Raw genomic sequence first — 24716 nt, 5'->3', positions numbered from 1 at the left:
TGTGAGCTCAGCAACATTTACTCTTGGGAAACGAACTTCCCTATTTTTCGAATCAGGGGCTTTCACTTGGAATTCAAAATTCTAACTGGCAGTTTCGAGCAACAGGATTGCTTTCCTCCCTGCTTCCGAATGGACAAAGAACGGACCAAGATAACGCGAGGCAATTGAAAATTGAATACAATTTAAGTACCAAAAAAAAGAGTGGTTATGTTCATTATGAGTCAACAAAATTTCTGTAGCATAAGAGTAAGTAGTTCCATTATTAAAGTCACTGGGTCTCTTTAAGAAAGCACTGAATAATTCGTATATTCGAATTTAAATTCACTTGAAAATTAGGTGTAGAAATACTTCTAAAAATTAGAACCCTTTGAAACTTAAAATTAGTTGCACAGCTGAAGAATTCACGGTGGCTCCACTACACTGTAAGTACACAGAAATTCTCGAAGAAAATATTTCCCAGGCTAGGAGCTTCCCAACTACGGAATTTTTTACCCTTCACTCATTCCGAACACTTATTACGAACTGCAAAAAATTAGCATGTCACAGAAACGCGGGGATTTAAAATTTTCACCCAGCTCACCTGCAAGAGACACGAAAATATCATTCCCAGCACTTAGAAATATTAAAAGGGACCCTCTCTCCTGTTGAATACGCGGCTATGAACGTCTATCCTCGGATGAATTTCAATATCGACGATTATCGTAGCTTTCCTTTCGGAATATCTCCATTCGAATATCAACTACCATTAACTTAATTAAAATTTTTTAATTAACGTCCCTTTCGGGCGTCGGAGTTCTACGACAACTCCCGCGATATCGGGACGGGATACGGAATCGGAAACAGATATTTGAGAATGACGCGTTTAATGAACAAAAGGAGGAAAAAATGGCCCTTCGGCTCCTCCGTCGGGTGTAATCGATCTAGTTGAGCGTAACGCGTTTAATCGCCAAAGGCGCGGTAGTTTTATTGACGGCGCACAGATAATAATAGGGGAGGGGGAGCCGAGTGATCGACCCTTGGAGCGAGCCCACGGAGTTAATGGGAAATGAAATTGTGGCCCCAAGTATTATCTCGAGAATTTTGGATTATCCTCGCGTGTAATAGAGAGCCCATTAGCGATGCGTATATTGTTTCTGGCGACAAGCCGCGTCCAAGATTGCCCCCATACGCAATTAACGGTAAAAGTAGCGATAATTGCTATTATTAACTGCCCTGTTACCGAAATTTACGTAATACCCGCGGCCGATAACGGAAGTGACGTGACCGCCGTGAATTCGTGTCTGTTCATTACGGCCTAATGCCGGCGCGTAGCTTGCGCCGATCCAGCAAACGCCAAAACACCGCACGATTTTTTAAATTAATTATTCTGAGCGTCGTCTAAGAGAAAAAAGCTGGATATTTTGCGGGGTAGTTTTATATGTATTTCTGGGAAAAGAAATACTATTCTCTGCGGCAGATCTTTGACAGAAAAATAAATTACTTTCTGTCAACGTCGCATCAGTGGAGACAATACCGATTTCCAAATGTAGAAAAGAGTTTTAAATTTTCTCACTAATATTCCATTTCAACATTATTTGTATTTTACAGTCCCATTTGTACCTCGGGCTCTTTTCTAGCAGGGGGGAGATTGTGAAATTCAGTTTTGGAGACATGTTTGTTCGAAGTAGTTTGCTGTTATATTTAATTATCACTTTTTGGAAGAACTTTATTTTATTTTATTGTGCAGTAATTGGAATATATGGTGTTTTGTAATCGATAGCAATAATTTCTCCAAGGTCAAATGAAAAAAAACAATAGCGAATTTAATCATATGGTGATTTTTCAGTCAGAGTAAAAAAGTGGGCAAAGTCACCCCAGTTTACGGTACGTTAGATTTTAAATTATACTTCTCAAGAGTATCAATGCTGGTATAACTTAAAAGGAATTTTCAAATATAAGCGTGTCAATAGTTCAGTAACTAACAATGGTTAAACCTAAGTTACAGAAATGATAGTAGTCATAAAACTGACAAGGGGAGGGACACCATGTCGTAGACACCGACTTTGATGAGCTTTGGCACGATGGATCTATGTCGAAAATAAGTAAATAGGTGTCCGAGCATTTAAGCCAGTAGGCCTTAATAACAGAGATATTTACATGTAAATTAATAAAAATTTCATAGTGGCCGTGGGGTTTTAATGGGTAAAAATCCCACACTATCCTGGCGCCCGCGGGAGATTCCCTTCTAGAGGCGTCGGGGTTCCTTTTAAAGTTCTCTCCAAGTTAAAAAAAAATTATAATTTTTTTTTTTATAAATTATTTTTTTTATAATTTTTTTTTAACTTGAGGAAATCTTCAAAAGGCACCCCGACTCCTTCAGAGGGGAATTCCCCGGGGGTGCCAGGATAGTGTAGGATTTTTACCCATTAAAACCCCACAGTCACTATGAAATTTTTAATAATTTACATGTAAATATCTTTATTATTAAGGCGCATTTGCAGAAACGCTCGGACACCTATTCACTTATTTTCGACATAAATCCAACGTGCCAAGGCTCGACAAAATTGGTGTCTACCACATGGTGTCCTCCCCTTGTGAGTGAAAAATGATTTTAAGAAGAATAGATTGAAAAATTAACATTGATAAAATTCGAATTAATGTTCATTCTTCTTTAGTAATAAAGACCCTATTACAATATTGTAATATAAGTAAATATAATTAACAATTGTATTTAATAAAATCACCCTTAATAATTCTTGACATGTGGTTATTTTACTTTTTTAAAAATACAAAGTTCTCTAATCCTCGAAGTGTGCAACGCGCGTGGAAAGTGTAGAAGCACACTTAAAAACCTTTTCCACACCTCGAAGTAAGTGCACGCGGTAAACAAAAAGAAAGAAAATCACGCGTTGTCAAAGTAAAAAATGACCCCATATATGGGGTAAAGTGGTCGATTTTGCATTTTCTTTTCAAGTTGAATTTTAATATACTTTAAGTTTATTTTAAGTATTGATATTCGTCATTTATCAATAGTAATCTTCAAATTATATTATAAATCTATTTTCACACATTTTTATTGAAAGCGAAAAATTTTATTCGACTTCAAACATTTCTCGTCCCACTTTGCCCCGGTCTCCCCTACTACCATTCCAATTTATTAACTTCTACCTACATCCAAGCAACAACAGCTTTTTCTAATACCCTGCAGAGTGTCCCGAAGAACAGTCGAGTATTTATTCCTACGAAAACCCTCGATTCGTAGACACGCGAGTGGTGGAAATAAATTGAAAAAGCAAGTGGATAATTAGTAATCTCCTCTACTTAAACGTTTGAACGTGAATTTTTAAGTGGCTCGGGTTTCGCGCAACGCCGGCAAAAGCAACTCGGGCCTTCGGCTTCGCGTGGAGGATCGTTACAGCAGAGGAACGAGGAGCTCGTCTATCAGCAAGAAGTTTAGGCAGAATGGGAATTAAATCGAGGCTGAACGCCATCTTAATCGCTGACTGTTAATCACTCGATTCACGCCGTGGGAATCGAAACTTTTCGGGGCGCAAAAGGGCCGGATAAAAAAAAAGGCCGGAACAGAGTGATTGATACCGGGTGAGAAGTTGAGCGAGTTCGGATTCGTTTAGAAAATTCGTCAGCTAACGAAATTACCGCTCGTTCCGTCTCGCGATACGAACGAACGAGGGGTGGCTCGATACTCGCACCCGCTGGAACCCTTTCACAGTTTTACGAAACCTATCCGAAAGTTCCCTTCTCTCAGTATCAATGCAGCTGGTACCGTACCAGTCGCGTGTTACCTCCGCTATCGCGATTGATTTCCGTCATAGCGCGTAACGACTACTTTAATTAATGGTGTGTTTGCTTGTTACTAGCCGAGGGGCCGCTCGCTGCTTCCGGCACCTTGGTCCAAGAATTTTTCCATCACTAATTAAGATATTTTCGCTCTGTCATTGTTAATATACATTGTGCAAAAAAGTACCCGGAATTTGTCATTTAAAAGTCCCCCGGTGTACTGTGCCCGGATGGAAAGAAGTCTGTTGAAATGTCACAGGGGCAAGAGAGGTTCTTCGCTCGCATTGGCTCCCGCCGCCAGTGTCCCGTTTGCTTACTTTGGATTCGTCGACGTTGCCGCGCCGGCCAATAGGGATGCACTATTCGGACCATAGAGTTTCTCGACCGACTTCTTTCCATCCGGGCACAGTATATATTGAAACAATTTTTTGTATGAAAGTGGCAACACTGTACTCAGTTGTGACGCTGAGTTCGATCGTGATCTATCAACCAGTGTGTTCACAGCAGCTGTTTATGCCAATAAACCTCAACTGTGCTCTGCGATTTTTACAATGGAAGAAGCTGTCGAGCGAAGAATTTCTCTAAAATTTTGCGTTTCGTGGGATCGTAACTGTAAATATATGTCACGTTGGAAGTGTCTGTTTCGAGGATTTTAGGAAACTGCTGCACAAGAAACTAAAATGCCTTTGCATGTACCTACTAGTCCATAATTTTTTCATTTCTAATGTAGCAATTATATTTATGTAAGGAGTGTGCTCCTTAAGGGGTTACGTGATTTTTGTACGAAAAAATCAGTATTTCAACTTTAAATAGTCGCCATTTTGTTTTAAATTAATATTTCGGAAAATTCTCTCTGTCAACCTGAGGATACATTAATATACTAACGATTTTTTTTTATTTTTTGATTTTAGATAATCTGGTTCCGAATAGCAAATGTTCTTTAAATGTTGCTCTTTTAAACGCAAAAAGTTCTGTAAGAATATATGCTTCCGCTTTTTCAAAAAAAATTCACAAACATTCGCCTCTTTTCGGCCGTCTGACTAGGTATAACCCCTTAAACTGATTTAAACCTTCCTGCTCAATACAGTGAGTCGGTAAGTTAAGGGTCTGCAGTAACGGCAGAAAAACAAAGGCAAGCATGCGGCAGACGTGCACGTGTGAGTCTTGCTAATTAGTAATTAAGAAATCTTTATAATACACTGGATTGATTATACAAGAAACAAGATTGCGAAGAACAAACACTGAATGTTGTTTCTTGTATTTTTACAGGTTTCTAACCATTGTGAATAGTTAATGTAAATAGTTTAATTAATAAAAACACTTGTATTTTTACAGTGAAACTCTTCGGTTTGTCATTACCCGCAACCCTTAAGTGTCCAATTAAATAACTCAATTGCACGTTACATTTATATGCGAGTTACTTTTTCAACAAATCTGGTTTGAATCTGAGTTAGCTGTACTACATCTGGTTAAAGCTAATCATTTTGCCGAATTTCTGCGCGAGTCCGATAATGCTCCATCGAGTTTTAACTGCCCAAAATATTAGAAACTAGGGTGCTTTGTACAATGCTAATCGAATCTTCACCGCTATCTAGTGTGATTAATCGTCGCTACTCGTTCAGCGTCAGTTTTATCAACGTGTACAACGGTTCGTACGTTTCCATCATCGCATTCGTCACGTTTACTCGGCAGACCGGCTATCGGTGTCTTTGAATCGTAATTTTTTGTAATAGCCATCGCTATTTACGTGGGTTGCTTGGTACGGTTGCCTCGACGCACCGGTACATGCGTGACTGCGACCTATTTAATCGTCTCCCAGGACTCGGCTCACCGTAAATTAGATAAAATTGCCCATAAACTTGTGCCTATCTAGCTGCTTATGGTTCGGGACACTCCTTATGTATCGTTTCCGTGACGGTGAGCGTGAGACGTAGGATCGAATAAAAGTATATTGGGCCACGACAACGTTGGCTGTCAGCATGATGTAAGGATATAAGGGGTGTGCTCGCTGAGCGGCTCATTTTCGTCTTTTGCTGCGCATTCCCAATTTCCGCCGTAGTAAAATATGTGCGTATATTAATGCATATGCAAGTGTGCGGACGCACATCGAAATGTTGACAAATTCATTCTATCCTATTGGCTGACAATCTAATATGAAGGATCTTGGGAAGAGCACGTTATTGGTTGATTTGAAATGGGTGCGCAAGAGCACACCTTATATCCTTACATCATGATTGCCACTGGCAATTAGAGCTATTACTTTCTGACCCGTTGGGTACCCGGCTACCCGGAATAACTTCAAGCCACTGAATGTGGTATTGTTCGATCATTTTCGGCTAACATCAGACTATCACAGACAATACTATATTCAATTGCTTGAAGTTATCCCGGGTGATGTTCGGGTACCCGATGGGTCAAAGAGTAACAGCTCTAGGGCCGCTATTCATAGTCGCTACTTATTCTTAATCAAATCCTTAAGCATTCGGCATCCTTTACTAGCTACTAGGTTAGTAGAAGATGCCGCATGCCTAAGCATTTGCTTAAGAATAAGTAGCGACTATGAATACCGGCCTAGTTGCCAGCAAAGAGCCTAGCTGCTAGTGTGGATCAAGCACTCGATTCCCCGCCGATTGTCAACTGTAACCCAAATGAACTAAACTGCTAATAACACTGCTACCACCACGTTGTCAAGGTATCCGCAGCGCTGGTAATGGTTAATATTACCGTCGCAACACGGGGTTAGCCGAGGCGACATTCCTTTTTCGTGAACACAGTCGGATGCAAAGTGTTAATCGCGCACTTACGCGGATTACAGAGTTCCCAGCAACAATAACACAGAGAACTGGCCACCTAGTCGGAAGTTCTCACCGAGATACGTGCGTAGAAACGTTATTGTTCCCCGACCGCCGGCAGAGATTTCGGATGAAACCATTTGGCGTCCGAAACTGGCCCCTTCTCGGATTAATAACGTTTGCATGTTATGCGCTGGGATCTTAACGGTGGGCCGTTCCATGCACGCGCTGCACGGGAAGGCGAACAGGAGGATCGGTTTGCTTGGCCCATTCAGAGCAACTCGGCCAAGCAGAAGGTTCCCCGTGAATCCCCAAACGGCCAGCGGCGGTGCCATCATGAGCAGCGCTGACGCTCGCCTTGACAGCCAGAAAGACGAAAGCCCTCGGGTTTAATAACGTTACTACTGCCCTCTTCTCCAGACCGCGGGTGACACAGTACTTTTCAACGCTCACGCGTGTACACCTGGGGAGGTGGCAATTATGTACCTGGACATTAAAATTGCTGGAGATTTAAATATGGAAACTTTGCGCAAAGTTCGGCTTGATCGTGAAATTCAAAGTGAACTTTTTTTGCTTTATCTCTACGTAGTTCATTCGATGGGAAGATAACAAGTGGTAAAGGAATTATACCTCGTGAATAAACTGTTTTCTCGAAAAAAAAAAGATTCGAAGTGTGCAGGCAGACTTGTCGTCAACACTCTTTATTGGCTATAATATTAATCATTTTTTGCGAGAAAGTGGTTTATTTGAAACACATGATGCTTTTGGAACTTCTAATGATACTGATTCTTAGATAGGTCTATACCTGCTTCGTCCTGTTTCTGAATATCATCTGCGCCTATAGCCGGGAATCCACCGGGAAGCTAAGCTATGCTATGCGATGCTATGTTTTAACGTAGCTTTTGGTGGAAACGGTTCCATAAGAATGTATTGAAGCTAATTTTTTTAAAACGTAGCATGGCATATCAGAGCATAGCTTAGCTTCCCGGTGGATTCCTGGTTTAAGGGATCATGCTTAGTTAGGAAGCCGAAAAAAGGGTGGTCTTTGGAAATTTTTTACTCAAAAGCTATAACACATTTCTCAAAAAATCTTTTTTCCTTTTAAGCATTGCATCTAGTAGCGTGCATCGTAATTTTTTTATTTAAAAATATTCATCAATAACTAAGTTATTGTCCATCACATCATTTTTTTTATCCGATGCTTAGTTTTCTTTTAATTGACGAAAATCAGGCACGATTTATGATAAAAATTGGAAGTTTTACTTTAAACATCGGCCATTTTTTCCCAAATCAATATTTCGAAAAATCCTTCGTTCAAGTACTAGATAATATAATATAATAAGTAAATTCTTTTGAATATTTTATTTTAGATGATCGACTTTCGAGCAGCAGTGGTCACCGCAGAAGCCTTTTTTTAGAGAAGCTTCGAGTGATGGACAATAACTTAGTTATTGCTAAATATTTTTAAATAAAAAAATTACGATGCACGGTACTAGATGCAATCCTTAAAAGGAAAAAAGATTTTTTCAGAAATGTGTTATAGCTTTTGAGTAAAAATTTTCCAAAGACCACCCTTTTTTCGGCCTCCTGACTGAGCATGACCCCTTAATGCAAGATCCTTTTGGTAATTAGAATACATAGAAATTAAGCAAAAATGAAATTTCTTAAGATATCTAACACTGCGCATTAGGATCGTAGCCCTTATTTATACGTGTCGATTTTTTTTTTGTATTTCTTTGCTCTCAGCCTCCTAAACGGTGCCATTTGATAAAAAAAATAGTCCCTGAAAAGGATTATTGCAATCAAACAACAGAAAAGCGTACCGACCAGGCCTTAAAGTTCAGAATTCATCAATAGTTTGAATTTGAAGAATTTCTCAAAAATGGTAAGCTCTATCGAAATTTTCTTCAAATAATACTAAAAGAGCATTCAATTTCCTACAATTTCTGTATACATAATTATCCCGTACTTCCAACCATTTTTTAGATAATAGCGTTTGAATACAGAGAAGTCCGCACTACTTGCGTATAGACAATACGTCACGCCGTACAGGTGGGACGCGCAAAGTGCTATATTCAAACGCTATTATCTAAAAATTGGTTGGAAGCACGAAAACATTGTGTATACAGTAATTGTAGAAAATTGAATGCTCCTTCAAAATTATTTGAACAAAATTTCGATAGAGCTTACCAGTTTTGAGAAATTCTTCAAATTCAAACCATTGATGACTTCCAAACTTTAAGCCCTGGTAGGCACCCTTTCCTGTTGTCCGATTGCAATAATCTTTTTCACGGACTATTTTTTTTATGAAATGGAACCATATTAGGGGGTGAGAGCAAAAGAAATCGCAGGTTGAAAATAAGGGCCACCCTATTGCGCAAATGTACATCTTTGGAAGCCGTAATCGTTATATATTTTACGCCCTGTAAGTGCGCGAGAGTGTGCTTACACCTCGCAGCTGAAGAAATGAAGGCGCGAAAGGAAAACGATGAAAGAGGAAAACGAAGATAGTGGGGGGTTAGTACAAGGGCGAGGCATAAATGTTAGGATACACCCTCCCGGAGGTGGCGAACGCGTGTTATGTGCCTGACATTTAAATATCGTACTCGAGAACTTCAGGCCCGGCTATCGATTGCAATTGCAGATAAGGGCTGGTCGATTCCTTCGCCCCCACCTCGCTCGTGTTCACCCCTCTTCGCGTCGACTCCTTCTCCTGACTCAATTTCTTTTTCGCGATTCGGGTTGGAGGGTTTTATCGCTCATGGCAGAAGTTTGCAAACTGCAGTTGGGAATTTTTTAAATAATTAAGCACACACCTCTCTGAACGATTTTGAAAAATTAATTAGGGTGAAGGTGCCAGTAGTTGACCACGTATCAGTAGTTGCCCTAGTAGCATTTCTGGTTGGCCCACAGTATCCCCAAGTTGGGAATTAGTTGGCCGTCAAAATGCCAACAATAAATGCTACTAGGGTGACAACTTTTCAGAAAAAACGTGAAAAATAAGGTTTTTAAATCTGCAACTATCTCTTTTCAACAGCGCGCCGCGGCTCCTAATACCCACAGTTCGCCACTTCTAAAAACCTTGTTGTTCCCGTTTTTCGGAAAAGTTGTCAACTGCTGACAGATTGCCAACTACTGGTACCTTCACCCTAGGCGTCTAGGGCGAATGAATATTGTACATTTAAATTGATGCATTGGTGATTACGTTCCTACAACCGATTCGTGTCCCTGTTGTAGATGTAAATTGCCATCGCGAGACAATTACGGCAAATTCCTACGCTGCAGAACCAGAAAGGTTGCTGAGTTTAATGGTCATTTGCAACGCGAACGGAAAACTAATTGTCGCACACTGTTTGTCAAAATGGCCCTGTATATTTGGCCCACAATGTACCGTCTACATAGAACAACATCCAAGTAACTTTTATCATCGTATACCAGAAGACACACACGAAATAACGACGAGCAAATTAAACGAGGTCGCCGCAGCTTGTTAGCTACGAGGAACGTACGAATCGGTAACTTTTTTACCAGGCTGGTCGAAATGATTTATAGCCCAGCCAGAGTTTTTAGCTATTTCATCCGGAAATGACAGGCTGGCTAATTAACCCCAGATCTAATGTTGCCCTCTATCCACGTAGTCGCAAAACTATTATTACTCACGCCACGTTACTACGCAGTAATTAACGGACAGAGTCGGAATATCTGGCAGAGGGAGGGGGGGACGACTGGGCCATTTCTGTTCTTTGGTTCGGCCGCCTCGACAAAGGTACCCTAATTTAATAGGGTACCATGAAGCAGTAAACGTGATATGTGAGTCTCCGAGTGTTAGTTGTGCGAGTCAATTTTACCACATTCGGAGAATTACCTGCTTGGAACTGTTAATTAATTTAACAGCAATACATCAGGAGATTAATTTCGGGTGAAAAGTGAGAAAGTATTATATAAACGTACCGTGTTGTTTAAACTTCGTGTTTCGTGGTATGGCACGTTAAAAGAAAGTGCATGCTACGCGCGCAAGATCGCGGTGCCACCAAATATAATATTTCTAACATGGCGGTCTCTCTTCTACTAACGGTAATTTCAAGAAAATATTCTGTACACTGTAAACAATGCTCTGCCTTGTTCTCTGTGAATAAGTGTATTGAGTAATTTTATTTACATTGGGAAATATTATATTCGATTATCTCGTAGACTGTAGAGCATCGTTTTTATTATTCTACTAAACAGACCGAAAATACCAACATTACTGAAATAAATTAAAATTACTATATACAGGGTGTTTCTCTACAGGTGGTAGAGTCAGCACTTAAAAGGTTTGCCAGCTGTATCGAAACACCTTGTATACAGAGAACAATATACAAATTAGAATTTACTTTCGACTATCGCTATTGGTTTTTAAATAATTTTATGAGTAAATTCTGTTTGTTATGTCGGTAATAATGGTCATTCGAGGGAATTCCTTCCCGCCATCTGACATAAACTGAGGAATATTCTAAGCTTTTGATCATTACTATGGAGAATAGAAGTGTGAATTCTATGTTTCAATACTTCAGTTATTTTTTAGTTTACTTATTTTATTATGTAACTTGACATTAGAAATTTGCCAATTTCGCATTTCAGAAGTTCACATATTGGCACATGTAGGTGTACTAGAATCAATAATTGACATGCGTTACCTTCTTTTGTGATGATAGGTTGTCATCAAACCCTGATTATATTGAAAACGGTTGAAAACATGGTCTTACCTGGAACAGAAAGAAATATTTTGTTATATATAACGCAGCGAATGAAAAAAGCTGATAAATGTACTAATTTACTAAATAATAAATAAAACCCTAAAAAATCGCTTGGTATAAGTATTAAGGGGTTATTCTGGTAATCACGCCGCAAAATTCGACAACATTCAGTAAAAATGGAGAATTTCGAAACTTTAAATTTTTACTTACGTGGCTAATTCTGGCACCTGCGATAGCGGTACTCATAATGATTAAGAATCAGTTTGGTTTTTTTGTTTCAGATGAGTCTGTGAGCTTAAATCACTCCCGCCAGAGAGGTATTTCTTTTTAAAGGCGCGATTTTTAACTCCAGATAACATTGAAGAAAAAAAAACACAATTAAAAGTGTATTTAAAAAATTGTTCCCTAAACATTACAAGTAGCTTAATAAATGGAAAAAAAGTTTGACATTGTTATTCATTGTATTCACTGAGAAAAAAAAGCTTAAATGTTGCTGATTTTTGCGGCGTGATTACCAGAATGACCCCTTAAGAGACATGCTCGAATTGAAGCAATTGTGATAAATAGTTGTTCGAGAATCTTTCTTTATGCACTAATTTTACAGGGTGATTTATTAATGGTATCCAAAAAGTTACAAAAGTATCGCGCACATCAGAATGAATGAAAGGAATTCTAATCTACATGAGCATATTACACGAGTGAGAAAAGAAAAGAAGAGCAAGGTATGGTAGGTACAGGGTCCATTTTGACCCACGCGACGCTATTTGTGTCAGTCATCATCTATTAGCGCCGCTACTTTAACAAAATAAAGAGCTTACGCCATCACAACTTGGAAGTCTACGGTAACATTGTATTCTGAGAATCGTGTGAACGAATTTTAACCAATTATGGGTTCCGTCGACTGTTATGCTATCCGTGGCCGAAGCATTAAGGTGAAATCAGACGGCTCGTGGCTCCGCCAAGCCGCCTTGAAGAGCTAGACGGGCCGAGCCAGTTCGCGGAGCCAGGAGCCGTGTGGTCGGTCATGGCTTGGCTCGCCCAGGCTCGCCAACCCCGAGCTAGACGAGCCAAGCTAGTTTGCGGAGCGACGAGCCGTCTGATCGGTCATGGCTAGGCTCGCCCAGGCTCGCCTAGCCCGAGCTAGACGAGCATACCCAGTTCGCGGAGCCACAAGCCGTCTGATGATCGTGGCTCGGCTCGCCCACGCTCGCCTAGCCCGAGCTAGACGAGCCAAGCTAGTTTGCGGAGCGACGAGCCGTCTGATCGGTCATGGCCAATGACATGTATAGACGGAGCGTAAGCTGAGGGGTGTTGTGAGATTCGCGGTAAGGGGAGCGATACAGGCAAATCGGGTAACGCAGTGGTTATGCATGCCGAATGCTTCCGAAGCTAACCCGACGTGCCTGTATCTGACCTCTGCCTTTTCCCCTCCAAGCCTACCGTTCCCCTCGCCGATAGTCCCAGGTTCGGCTCCGTCTATACATGTATATGGTCATGGCTCGGCTCGCCCAGGCTCACCAAGCCAGAGCTAGATGAGCAGAGCCAGTTCGCGGAGCCTCGAGCCGTCTGATCAGTCATGGCTAAGCTCGCTCAGGCTCGCCAAGCCGCCTTGACGAGCTAGACGAGGCGAGCCGGATCTCGGAGCCACGAGCCGTCTGATTTCCCCTTTAACTAAACTCAACCGAAGTGCGTTAAGGATAGTCCCTTTGTGAAGTCTTGAGTAGGTACATTTACAACAATCGCAGGGTAATTAGATACAATGACTCGTAAGCTTATTCGCATAACTTCAGAGCTATAATTAATTGCGAAACTTGCCTTCTTGCTTCTGCTTGCTAATGTCTAGACTGGCATCGCTTAATCCATTATTTCTATATGAAACAAAATAAGACTACACGGAAATGTCGGAGTGACTGTATAAGGTGATCAAATTTCACTATATAACGTTAATGAAGAAATAAGAATTTCTGAATCAGCCTGTACTAACTTACAAATAAAATCAAATAAAAATCATTCTCCGAATGACCAAATATTTCCAAAACTGTCTATCAGTAATCTAAGCTAAGCTACAATAAATCAGCAAACTAGCAAACAATTATCTAGACAACACTAGAACTGTAACCTGCAGAATTCAGGTCCGTTCGTAGTCCACCAAAGAAAATTAAAAGTCTCAGTGTAGAAGTAAGCAACTGCAATAAATCACTATGATCTCACTGATGCCTTGATTACGGCGATGTAAATCTCGTTACAGCTTGGCATAAACCCGCAAATAATTAACTAGTAATACGAGAAAGGTTTGCTAACGGCCGGTTAGCTCGGTGCTTCCTGTACCGACTCTGGTGCTTTGATATCAGAGTTTGAAATTGGAGTACCTCTTGCCTTCTCTCCCTACTTGCCTCTCTCTTCCGTTTTCTGTACTCCTCGCCTTTGGATGAGGCACGCGAGGTGTCGTCGGTTAGGTACCCTCGCTCACCTCATTATACTAATTATTTAAATCCCCCAACGGCACATTATATTAAGCCCCGGTGCACTCGCTAACGTCCGGCAGGTATAAATCATCGTTACGTCGGTGTTTCTCGTTAAGGATGCAAGGGAAGTCTTGCTGACACACGGCTGGAATATCTTTTCGAAAACGAACGATCTTACTGGAATTACGAGATAGAACATTGGCTGGCGCAGTCTACTGCTTCGGGATTAAATTTAAAAAAGAGTAGCTAACTGGCGGAATTTGGGAATGATCTTGGACTAATTTGAAGCTAGTATAGACTTATCTTAGATTGAATCCAGAATTGTAGCGACCTGAGACTAGGCTGAAACTGATTTTGGACTAGTTTAGAATTGGTCGGAAATTGAGTTTGGACTGAATCTAGAAATGGGGTGGAAGTAACCTTGGACATAGATTGTATTGGTTCTTTATAGATCTTGGAACTAGAGCTGAGGATGTTTAAGGCAGGGCATGATTTAAATTTCTTTTGTTTCTGTACTTGAATTAAAAAAGGTGGATGAATTTTTAAAATGGAACTATTTACTTTGGGGAAGAATATTTAAGTGGAAAAACGACTGATACACTTTAAATTAGAAAGGCAATATTCGTGCACGTCCTTAACTTTCACTTTGAAGCATGATAGAAAGTCATTTCATCCATTTTACAATTAGATATAAAACAATATTCATAGAGTAAGTGAGGAAAATAAAAAAAATGAGTAAAATTTAAATACTACTTAGGGTTCCCCTTTTAAACTTTGCTAACACAGATTTGTAGATCGCCACCATTATATGCACGATATGCTCGATGTTTTCTCGAGAAAAAGTTTGCACAAATCTGTTCTCCAGACTGTGCAAAGTAAGAAGTTTCTGATCCGAGGGCAGTATAATCCATTTACAATATGGAAGGCAAGAGTACTTTTATGTTCTCGTTGCTGATAACTTAAGCTCGACACTTTTCCAGCCTACGAAACTTACAACGGAGTTTTCACTTTCATCCCTCAGTATCAACGTTTAATGAATCGAGCATTGGTTCCGTTCAGAAGAATTATTTTTCCTTAGCATAAACTACGCCCCTCAAAATAAACCGAAAGATATTTTATTAGTATAAAACGGTCGTACTATGAACATCATCGTCCAAATTTAGTCGGTAAATAAATACACTCGAATCGAATTGAAACAATCGAGTGTATCATGACAAAAGAAAATTTAAAAAAATTAAAACCGACTTAAAAAAAATAAAAAATAATTTTGTTTCTTATTCAATTTACGACTCTCAATATTTTTATGTCGGCGCCTCATCATTTGCACTGTGTAAATATGGCGCCGACTTAAAAATAATTTAGAGTCGTAGATTAAATAAGGACCAAAATTATTTTTTACTTTTTGGCGCATTTTTATTTTTTTAAAGTCGGTTTTAATTATTTTATTTTGTACTTTTTAGCTATTTAAGTTATATACCTACATTTGTTTAAAGAATATAATATATAATATTTTATAGTAGAGGGAACACGATTTCGAGCGATCCTTTTCGCTGCTTTCTTGCCGATGGCGAGAGCGAGATGGAACGAGAGCGAATCAGAGGAACTGAAAGCGAGCGAGAAACGGTACGAGAAAGGCGTGTTGATATTTTGTCTCGCTCTGTTTTTCGGACGCCGGATACTCCGTCCTTTGCCAGCCCGTGCATACAATGCATTATAATGAACAGATTTCTAATTTCTGGTGTAACTTGAAAACTACTGGACCGATTTTGATAATTCTTTCTCCATAATCTAAGTTGATCGAAGCCAAACTAAATGCAATAAGTTTCATCAAAATCGGTTCAGTAGTTACGGAGAAATTCGCGGACAAACATAATACGTGTAACACACAAACATACAAACACCCCGAACTGAGAACCTCTTTCTTTTTGAAGTCGGTTCAAAACTCAAGTTGATCAGTCTTCGTGATTATTAGCTCGACCCAAGAATCTTCCACCCTACGCTAGAAACGCTACAATCAAGCAAATTCGATCAACAAGTACAAGCATGCACAATTAAACTATCTCTTTTCGTTGCAGTCCAGTTGCAGCTGAAGAGAAAAATCGGAATATTCGAAAGTCCCCAAGGAGAAACGAAAGGCCGCGTCTAACACGTTCCCTACAACATAAAAATCCTGTTAGGAGACAAGCTGTCCCTGGATCCTCATCGTTTATGCCTCTAATACGGATGACGTAGGTAAAAGAGAGCCTTATTCGGTGGGCTCTGAACGGCTGGAAGCTCGTAAGACACTGGAGGAGGCAAAACGTGAGAAAGATACACGCCAAGGGGTCACGGGCCACCCGCCAGGGTCTCTGGAACCCACCCCTTAGTTTCACATGCCCGGTGCATTTCGGAAAACTCCAGTTCAGCCAGGCTTATAGTTGAAGTTTGATACGACGCTGACGGTATGCGCGTTTAGTGAAACGGGCGAAGGCTCCGTATGCGGCATGAATAAAACATTTTCGGCCTCGTAAAACCGTTTCCCTCGCCCTTACTTCGCCGTTTTCCCTTTATTTTTTTTTTTTCGAAGGGTTGTCCCACGATTCGGTCGCAGAGTCGCGAGACCATTAGTAGGACAACGCGGACGGAGGTCTGCCGTGAACCAATACTTCTGGCGGCGACTTAAAACGGAAATAATGGAAGCCAGTGCGCCTTACAAGCGGCCAAAGGGGATAATCGAGATTAGTGCTCCGCGAGTACTTGCTTTCCCTCAGGGTTCCGCTGAATTTGCGTGTTCAAGACGTTTCAGAACTGTGGGTGAAAATTTAACTGGTTAAGAGAACTCGTGAATAAAAATAAACTCTTCCCGAACTTACGCCCAATTAATTTACAAAATCTACCAATATCGTAACAGATTATTCATTCGACTGTTACTGTTTTCACATGTGTAAATAAATTATTATCAAAACGAATATCGTTTTTTTATTTCATAAGGAATTGAACTTGGAATGTATTTTTAATCATTATATAATACTTTTTATAGATCATCCTTGTTTTCAAGAAATAACTATGCAATAACTACACAAATTCTCGGGATACTATTTTCTTCTTGTTAATAAACAGTTTTTGTTGTGTTTAAATCAGAATTGGGCAAAATGTAATCTAATTACAAATTTCAAATTACGATTAAAATGTAATTGTGTAACTGATTACACATTATTTTCTGTAATCGGTAGTTTTAGGTACTTTGCAAAATTGTTGTCAACTACCGAAATTAACGATTACCGAAAATAATGTGTAATTAATCACACAATTACATTTCAATCGTAATTTATAATTTATAATTTGTAATTAGATTGCTTTTGCCCAACTCTGGTTTAGACCGACTTTTCAGGAGAATCCACAATAAGGATTAAAACGGAAACCTCAATTATAAATTACGCCACCATCAATATTACCCTTTATAATTTATTTCCAAGCTGATAAATTAAAACTTCCAAAGTAAGCAGACAGCTTGCCTTATTGCGTATTCCTCGTTACTTAATGCCATCGCCACTACTCATTTATCGTTACCTTTCGCTTGCAGAAATATAATAAACTAGCTTTATTACTCGGCTTCGCCCGAAATTTAGATTCTGATTTTATAAAAAAAAAATGTTTAGTTTTTTTTATGAAAATAGTCACATTCACCAGGATTAGTCAGGCCTAATGAGCTGAAACACATTTCGTAATCCTAGAGTTTATCGTTCGAAAGTTTTTAGGCGACAGACAAACACATAAACATATTTATATATTAAGATACTGTATCAAATACACACAACACAACGAGTAACGCTTTATTGCACAATAAATGAATTTCATTTCTTATGTCGCTCCGCGATTAAAGAATTCACTCTGCATTAACAATGTGCCATAATCAATATATAAACAATATATTGTCCGAAAATGACTTCCAAAAGCACTGTACATGAATAGTCAAACATTTGCATTAGAAAAATTTAGTATCCAAGTTCGCAAATTGAACAAATCGCCGACTGATAAGAAATCAACAAGATACGTCAACCGAGTACCTACACGAATACAGTGTAAACACCAATATCAAGGTAAAGCTTGTCAAATCCCGTACCTAAAGCGATGAATTAAGCGGTATAAAGGCAGACGATTCGGTTCAATCGTTCGTGTAATATTCGATAATGTCGCCCCGCAAATCCGATCGAAAGTTCCCGTAGGAAACTCGAAACGAGAAGTTACAATGGAAATTATGGCTGCCGCCGCAGCTGCAAGGGAAACACGGTGAATCAAACTTAATAATGCCGTCGAAACACCTGTTTGCCTGGTCTACGCTTCCCTGGATTCTCGTTCGCCCCTGGAGCTCGTAAAACATTATTAACTGGCTCGATTTTATTAAAAATCCGGCACTTACGGCTTATCAGCCATAAAAGGACATCGCTCGCCTCTTTACTTCGCCTCGGCTCTACTAAAATCAATTTCCTGGGTGTTTATTCCTCCATTACCAGTCGTAAGTGAATTAACTCACGCATTTCGTCTCGAAAACTGCATTAATTTATGAGACGCATGCTATAAAGACTTGCTTCATTGTCAATTTCTTACGATTAAACTTAATTTGGTGTATTTCTAACTTCGTAGAAATCACGCGGTAATGTATGTTTTTAATTGGAGAAAACAATTTTCAGGACAACTGTGCCTCTGTAGTGATTTCTTCTTTATTCACTTACAAGGGAAGTTTGGGTACCCGAACATTTCGAATTTTTTGAAACTGTGCAGCTTTGCAGAGGACCATTCAATAGAAATATCACGCAATTTTTCGTTTGTGCCCATTTTCGGTTCATCGGGGTGAAATCACCCCGTAAAGGTTAATGACTGTTTTCCTATTTTCCAGTATAGCTTTCCAGCTGTAGTAGATATAAAAAAATGATCAAAAACAAAATGCGATAGTTTTTCATGCTGTGTAAAACTATGTAATCGAATTGTTTAAAATTTGTGGTGGGGAACATTCTCCTGTTTAAATTAGAAATTTTAAACAATTTGACTAGACAGTTTTATGGAGCATAAAAAACCGTTATGTTTTCATTGTAATAATTTTTTTATATCTACTACAGTTTTCAAGATATACGGGAAAGTAGCAAAGCACACATTAACCTTTAAGGGATGTTTTCACCCCGAAGACGGGCACAAACGAAAAATTGCCTGACACTTCTATTGAGATCCTCTACAAACCTGTACAGTTTCAAAAACATCCGAGTGTTCGGGTAATCGAACTTCCCTTGTTAATATCAATCAACAGACTTTATACAACGAAAGTCCAATGCACGCTTTCGTGCGATCAGTTATCTGAATTATTTCCTTCGAAAAAACTAATCAGGAGAGTATTCCAGGTGACCGCCTTCGATTGCTTTGATTTTTTGGATATGTTTTGGAGGACCGAAACATAAGATACACGTGTTTTTTTTATAGCGGTCCGTTTTCATGTTTTGGGGGGTGAAACCACCCCTCAAAGTTATATGTTTTGAGGTGCTCGTCTCCGATTGCTTTGGTTTTCGGATATTTTTTAGAGGACCGAAAAATAAGGAAGAGGTGTCTTTTATTTTGGCCTGTTTGCACATTTAGGGGGTGAAGCCACCCCTCAAAGTTATATGATTTTCAGGTGTTCGTCTTCGATTGCTTTGGTTTTCGGATATGTTTTAGCGAACCGAAAAATAAGAAAGAGGTGTCTTTTTATTTTGGCCTGTTTGCACATTTAGGGGGTGAAGCCACCCCTCAAAGTTATATGATTTTCAGGTGTTCGTCTTCGATTGCTTTGGTTTTCGGATATGTTTTAGCGAACCGAAAAATAAGAAAGAGGTGTCTTTTTATTTTGGCCTGTTTGCATATTTAGGGGGTGAAACCACCCCTCAAAGTTATAAGATTTTCAGGTGTTCGTCTCCGATTGCTTTAGTTTTTGGATATGTTTCAGAGGACAGAAAAATAAGATAACGGTGTCATTTTATTTTGGCGTGCCTGCATGTTTAGGGGAAGAAAACACCCCTGAAAATCTTATAACTTTGAGGGGTGGTTTCACCCTCTAAATGTGAAAACGGGCCACTATAAAAAAACATATCCAAAAATCAAAGCAATCAGCGACGGACACCTAACCCTCCTTGCAAGAAATTGTATGTCATAATATCATTTATCCAATTTCCAATATACCCGACAATTTGGGTTATAAGTAATTTATTTTACAAGCATGTCGTTTGTCTTCCGAATTGTATCTTCAATGCAGTGGCCATTCTATCAAGCTTCCACAGCGTTCCCCACGATTCCCACCCCCAGCAACATTGAAATATTTCCTAAATTAAAATTATTTAGTCACTCGAATTTCCTCGCTTACAATTTCCCCGCAGTTCCCATATTTTCAACATTCGCTGCGCTACAATAAGGAAGGTACCCATTGCAATTCCATGTGTTGTTTCAATTAACGGATCCAATTATCACGTAACAAAAACTCGTCAATTAGTCAAGAAATTCAAGATCCCGCCCTACACCAGCGCCACAAGCAATTATCGTCGCGATATCGTCTCGCGAATATTCGCGGTGTTTACTTTGCGAAATGGCTACGAGGTATCGCGCGAAAGGAGATTCAATTACGTCCGGCGGACCATCGAAATACTATCACGTGGTCTCGCCCCTCGAATCGGTTCCGAAGTTTTGCGAGGCGGGTAACCAGAGTTGGCTGAGAAATTATGGCGGTCGAACGATTCCGTTGGGTACAGCTGCCACTGAAGAAACGGGATCAAACTTAATTTCGCCCTCGGACACCTGACTGCCGCCGCGCCGTAGGCCGTGCGGGTATCTCCTCCGACGTTCCGCTTCCGGTCGAGAACCTTAGGAACACTGCCCCCCCAGCACCCCCAGCCCCCGCCGCCGCCTAACTGGCCGTGAAATATCATTCCGCAATTTCGTTTAATTAAAATCTGATTCAAAGTTGCCGGATAATACTCGTTACGCCGGCTGCGGTTAATGCATCACCGGAAGAGTCCAACTTCTCCGCCATCTTTTTTCCACCTCTTGCCATTTCGCTATTCCCCGTTATTCTGCCCACCCCGCGTGCTTTCTATTATCTCCACTTGGATCGCTCTCCGCTTTCTTTCGGTTACACTCGTTTTCCTTTCCGCTTTCCAATCTCCCGCTCCTTTTGCCACTGCTGTTGCTTCCGTGTTTTTCTACCCCTTCTCACCCGATTTCTATTATTCTAGCATCTCTTCCGTTCACTCTTCTCGCTCGGTTTGTATTATATTATTCATGTAGATTTTCAAGTATTTTTCTTCGTATTCTGTTTATCATCCATACCTATTCTTCTTTCACTTTTATTCGCATTAATGCCTGGGGCCCTAGGGTGGCTTGCACTTGGGCGTGGCAGAATAATAATGTAGCTTTGATAAGAAAGAACATAAATTGCGCCTTTCCATCGCTTCAACTGTTGCTGTAATTACAGTGGGAAAATACAAATTTAATCATCATTTCCTGATACGTTCGCGTGCAAGTGCCTTTAAAAGGGTCAGTGATTAAGGTGAAGGGTGCTTGGAAATACCTAAGCTCGAGGCTTCTTTTGTCGCTTCATCTGGCATCTCGTTTCTAGCCCTTAACTGGTGTACTGTTTTTGGCAAACGTGGCTGGTATACTGGGGTCGTGGCAGACCCCAAATAAAAAGGGACACAGAAATTTGTAAAGTCGACCCTGAATCAACCTCTACGAATATTTTGTTCTTAGGTAATGTGTAAAATAATAGAAACCTAGAAAGTTAAACTGCTATTATAAAATTAATTAGAAAAACAGTTTACAAGCTTAGAAAACCAAAAATTTTGCAGCGAACTTTGCGTGCCTGGGGTCATGAGCGACCCCAAGATACCAGTTAAGGGCTAGGTATAGCCAGATGGGATCCGGAATTTTCGTTGAATTTCCCACATCTAGCACAAGCGCGCCGCAGCATATCATTCGATTTTCCACGTTTAATGGGAGGTATTCCCTCGCAGTTTTCTTTCAATTACTCACTGCATCGCGTGCAGCCGATACATTGATCCTCCGTTGGATATCCCAGTGTGACTGCGGCCTGGACTCCCTTAAGAGATGTCCTAAAAGTTTCGAGCAATAAAAGCCAGAGGACCCATAAAATATCGTCACCGTTGCTTCGCCCCCCTATCAGTTATCCATCCCCATGGTCCCTCGACGGACAGGACGCGGGTACATAAAGCGGATACTGCGACGGATTGAAATATAACCCTCGAATATTTCTTTGCGCACCGCCCAATGCCTATATATACATTATACGACACGATACTTTCTTGCGATTAAAGTTTCACGCTCGTACTACCTCGCGCCATGTTTGATGTAGCACCGTCGAGCCAATGTAGCTCCTTTACAGTTATTAGAATATATGTATCTATATACGCACGACCTAATGTACGGCCAAACAGGGGAATAAAGTTTACGCGTCAATGGGTCGCGGTACCCTCCATTGGAAATTAGGAATATCTTCTTCCTCTGGATTGTGTTGTGATACTGCTTATAGAACCCTTCGAGTTCTTTCCACGGAAAATTCATGACTCAGTCCATCGGAATATTGATTTATTTAGTCAATCCCTAGCATCCTTAAGATGCTCTCTAGAAGGTATAGTGTAATCTTTCATTATTTGCTCACTTTGCTTTCGTTCTCTTCTGTATATATGTAGGATTTCTCCTAGTTCGTTCTGAATTCTCAGGCGAATGGGACGCGGGGATGGAGGTCTTATAAAGAATTGAGGCCCAGTTGATATTAAAATAAACAAACTTTAATATAGCTAGGTCTAAGTGATTGAATAAAAATGTAATAAGTAAAAAGATGAAAGACGCAAGCACGCGACAGTCTCGCTGGACGACCGGTACGCAACTCCTCGCTTTCGTCCGCCTCACGCCACGCGATAATACCGGCGCGCTTTTCGGCTGTTTTCCCCGACGCGTCACTCGCTACGCCTCGGCCAGCCATCGGCATCCCACATATATATTTTTCATATGCATTGTGACTAGGAATTGCAGTACCGGTAAATCGGTTTACCGGCTTCCCGGTGAATCGCGAGAAATATCCTCAAATTCTTACCGGTAATTCGCCAAATTTTTACCGGTAATTCGATAAATCACGTACAGCAATATAGCGCATATATGCGTTCATTAATTCCGTCGACATCTACTGCGTTATCAGTGAAAAAATATTTCAATTACTAATAAAGACGAAAACCGAAGTATCTCATGAAGAACGATCTTTGATCCAAAAGGGAACTAAAAATCTGAATCAAGTTATAAAAAAATGGACGTATTGTCAAGTAGAGAAAGTAAGAAGAAAGTATATGTATACAAATGGCATATGATTTCTTAATGACTACCCAAGTGACTGGATTATTTTGTAAAAAAATTATGACGCTTAGTCGCCACGGCGGTCCCTCGAATAACGAATAACCAGGAACGAATAACGTCTAAAAATTTAGTCGAATACAAATTTAGTCGACTAAAAATTGATTCGTTATTCTCAAATAGCTTCACTGTGCTCAAATTTTTTATTCGAAGGTTAGTCGGATACAACAATTTAGTGGAATAATGCCCAACTCACCCGCCCCACACAGTTACTCCAGTGCGGCGTAACCGGCCGGCTTTAGGGTTTACGGTTCCGGTCCGGCAATTCTGGACGTGACAGTGTATTATTTCTTCTCGCATTATATCTCCTTCTACCAAAGGGTTTACACCGTGAATGGTAATAAATATAAAACTGGGAGTAGCGCTCTTCGAAGAATACGTTGATGGCACTTGCGATTTCGTTTGCAACGCTGAATTGGACTTTTTCTAATCATTGTGAGATATGTTCAGATAGTTTGGGCATTTGGAGCAAAATTTCTTTACACTGATGATACCTATAACTTGAGAAGTCTGTATTTGTACTAGCAAAATACCCTGCGCTTCGTATCGAGCCTAAGTAAGAGATATTAAGCACTCCATGAAAACACATTTCACCCCTTTTCACCACCCCTTTAGGGGTTGATTAGGGCAAAATCCTGAAATTGGTTTTTAGGCATTTACGTGGGTAACCTTTCAAAGTAAAAGCCAAGTTGATATCTAATCGGGCCTAAGAGATTTTGAGGAATCCGTGAAAATACATTTCACTCCATTTCACCCGCTTAGGGGTTGGTTAGGGAAAAATCCTGAAATTGGTTTTTAAGCATTTGTGTGGGTAATCTTTGTGAATAAGAACCAAGGTGATATCTAATCGGGCCTAAAAAATATTAGAGAGTCGGAGAAAATACATTTTACTCCTTTTCACCCCCTTGGGGATGTAATTTCGGAAAATCCTTACTTAGTGGGTGTTTACGTCAGGAAAAAAATATACCTTCCAAATTTCACGTTCCTAGGTTAAACGGTTTGAGTTGGACGTTGATGAGTCAGTCAGCCAGTCAGGACTTTTTTTTATATATATATAGCATAGACAGATTATTTAGTGTAGTATGTTGTATAGAATGCGCCTTTATATCTATCGGTGTATATATCGAGGATTCAGAAGCTAATCAGTGTAAGTGCCATTAGCATTAAAACCGAGACCTGCACTGCGTTCCATATAAGAGTGTACCAACGCCCCTACCGATTTGCGACCGATCTGCGCAGCTCCCACGGATCTGACACACGCGATTGGTCGTAGCACTTTCGTGATTGGTCATAGCACTTTCCCTGCCGGTTTACTACCAATCAACAGCGTATCCCTGCGCGAAACGAGTATGCTCTAATTTGGAACGCAGTGTACACTGTTTGGCCTCTGAATAATTTTGCCTACTAATTCCGTGGTCAATATAAATACCGCCATTTATTGCTTACGAGTGAAAGTAGTGACTTAATTGATTTATCGACTGAAAGTTTTCACAATAAAGAGGCTTCTGAACTACGTAGCTCATTTTCAG

At 40.2% G+C, this 24716-nt stretch overlaps 2 protein-coding genes across 9 annotated transcripts in view; both read right to left on the bottom strand.

Moving 5' to 3' along the window:
* Positions 1-24716, bottom strand: part of LOC143369102 (uncharacterized) — a 366056-nt gene that overhangs the window by 128907 nt on the left and 212433 nt on the right. The window lies entirely within an intron of this gene.
* LOC143369134 (protein muscleblind-like) overlaps positions 11267-24716 on the bottom strand; it is a 544190-nt gene continuing 530740 nt past the window's right edge. The window contains exon 4 of the mRNA XM_076812640.1: positions 11267-11314. Coding sequence (XP_076668755.1) covers positions 11282-11314 — 33 coding nt within the window. The 3' untranslated portion in view covers positions 11267-11281. The remainder of the gene's footprint in view (positions 11315-24716) is intronic.

The sequence above is a fragment of the Andrena cerasifolii genome, chromosome 5 (genome assembly GCF_050908995.1).
Source record: "Andrena cerasifolii isolate SP2316 chromosome 5, iyAndCera1_principal, whole genome shotgun sequence".
In the NCBI taxonomy this organism is placed as follows: domain Eukaryota; kingdom Metazoa; phylum Arthropoda; class Insecta; order Hymenoptera; family Andrenidae; genus Andrena; species Andrena cerasifolii.
The sequence above is the reverse complement of the archived record's forward strand: the minus strand, read 5'-3'. Positions and strand labels throughout refer to the sequence as shown.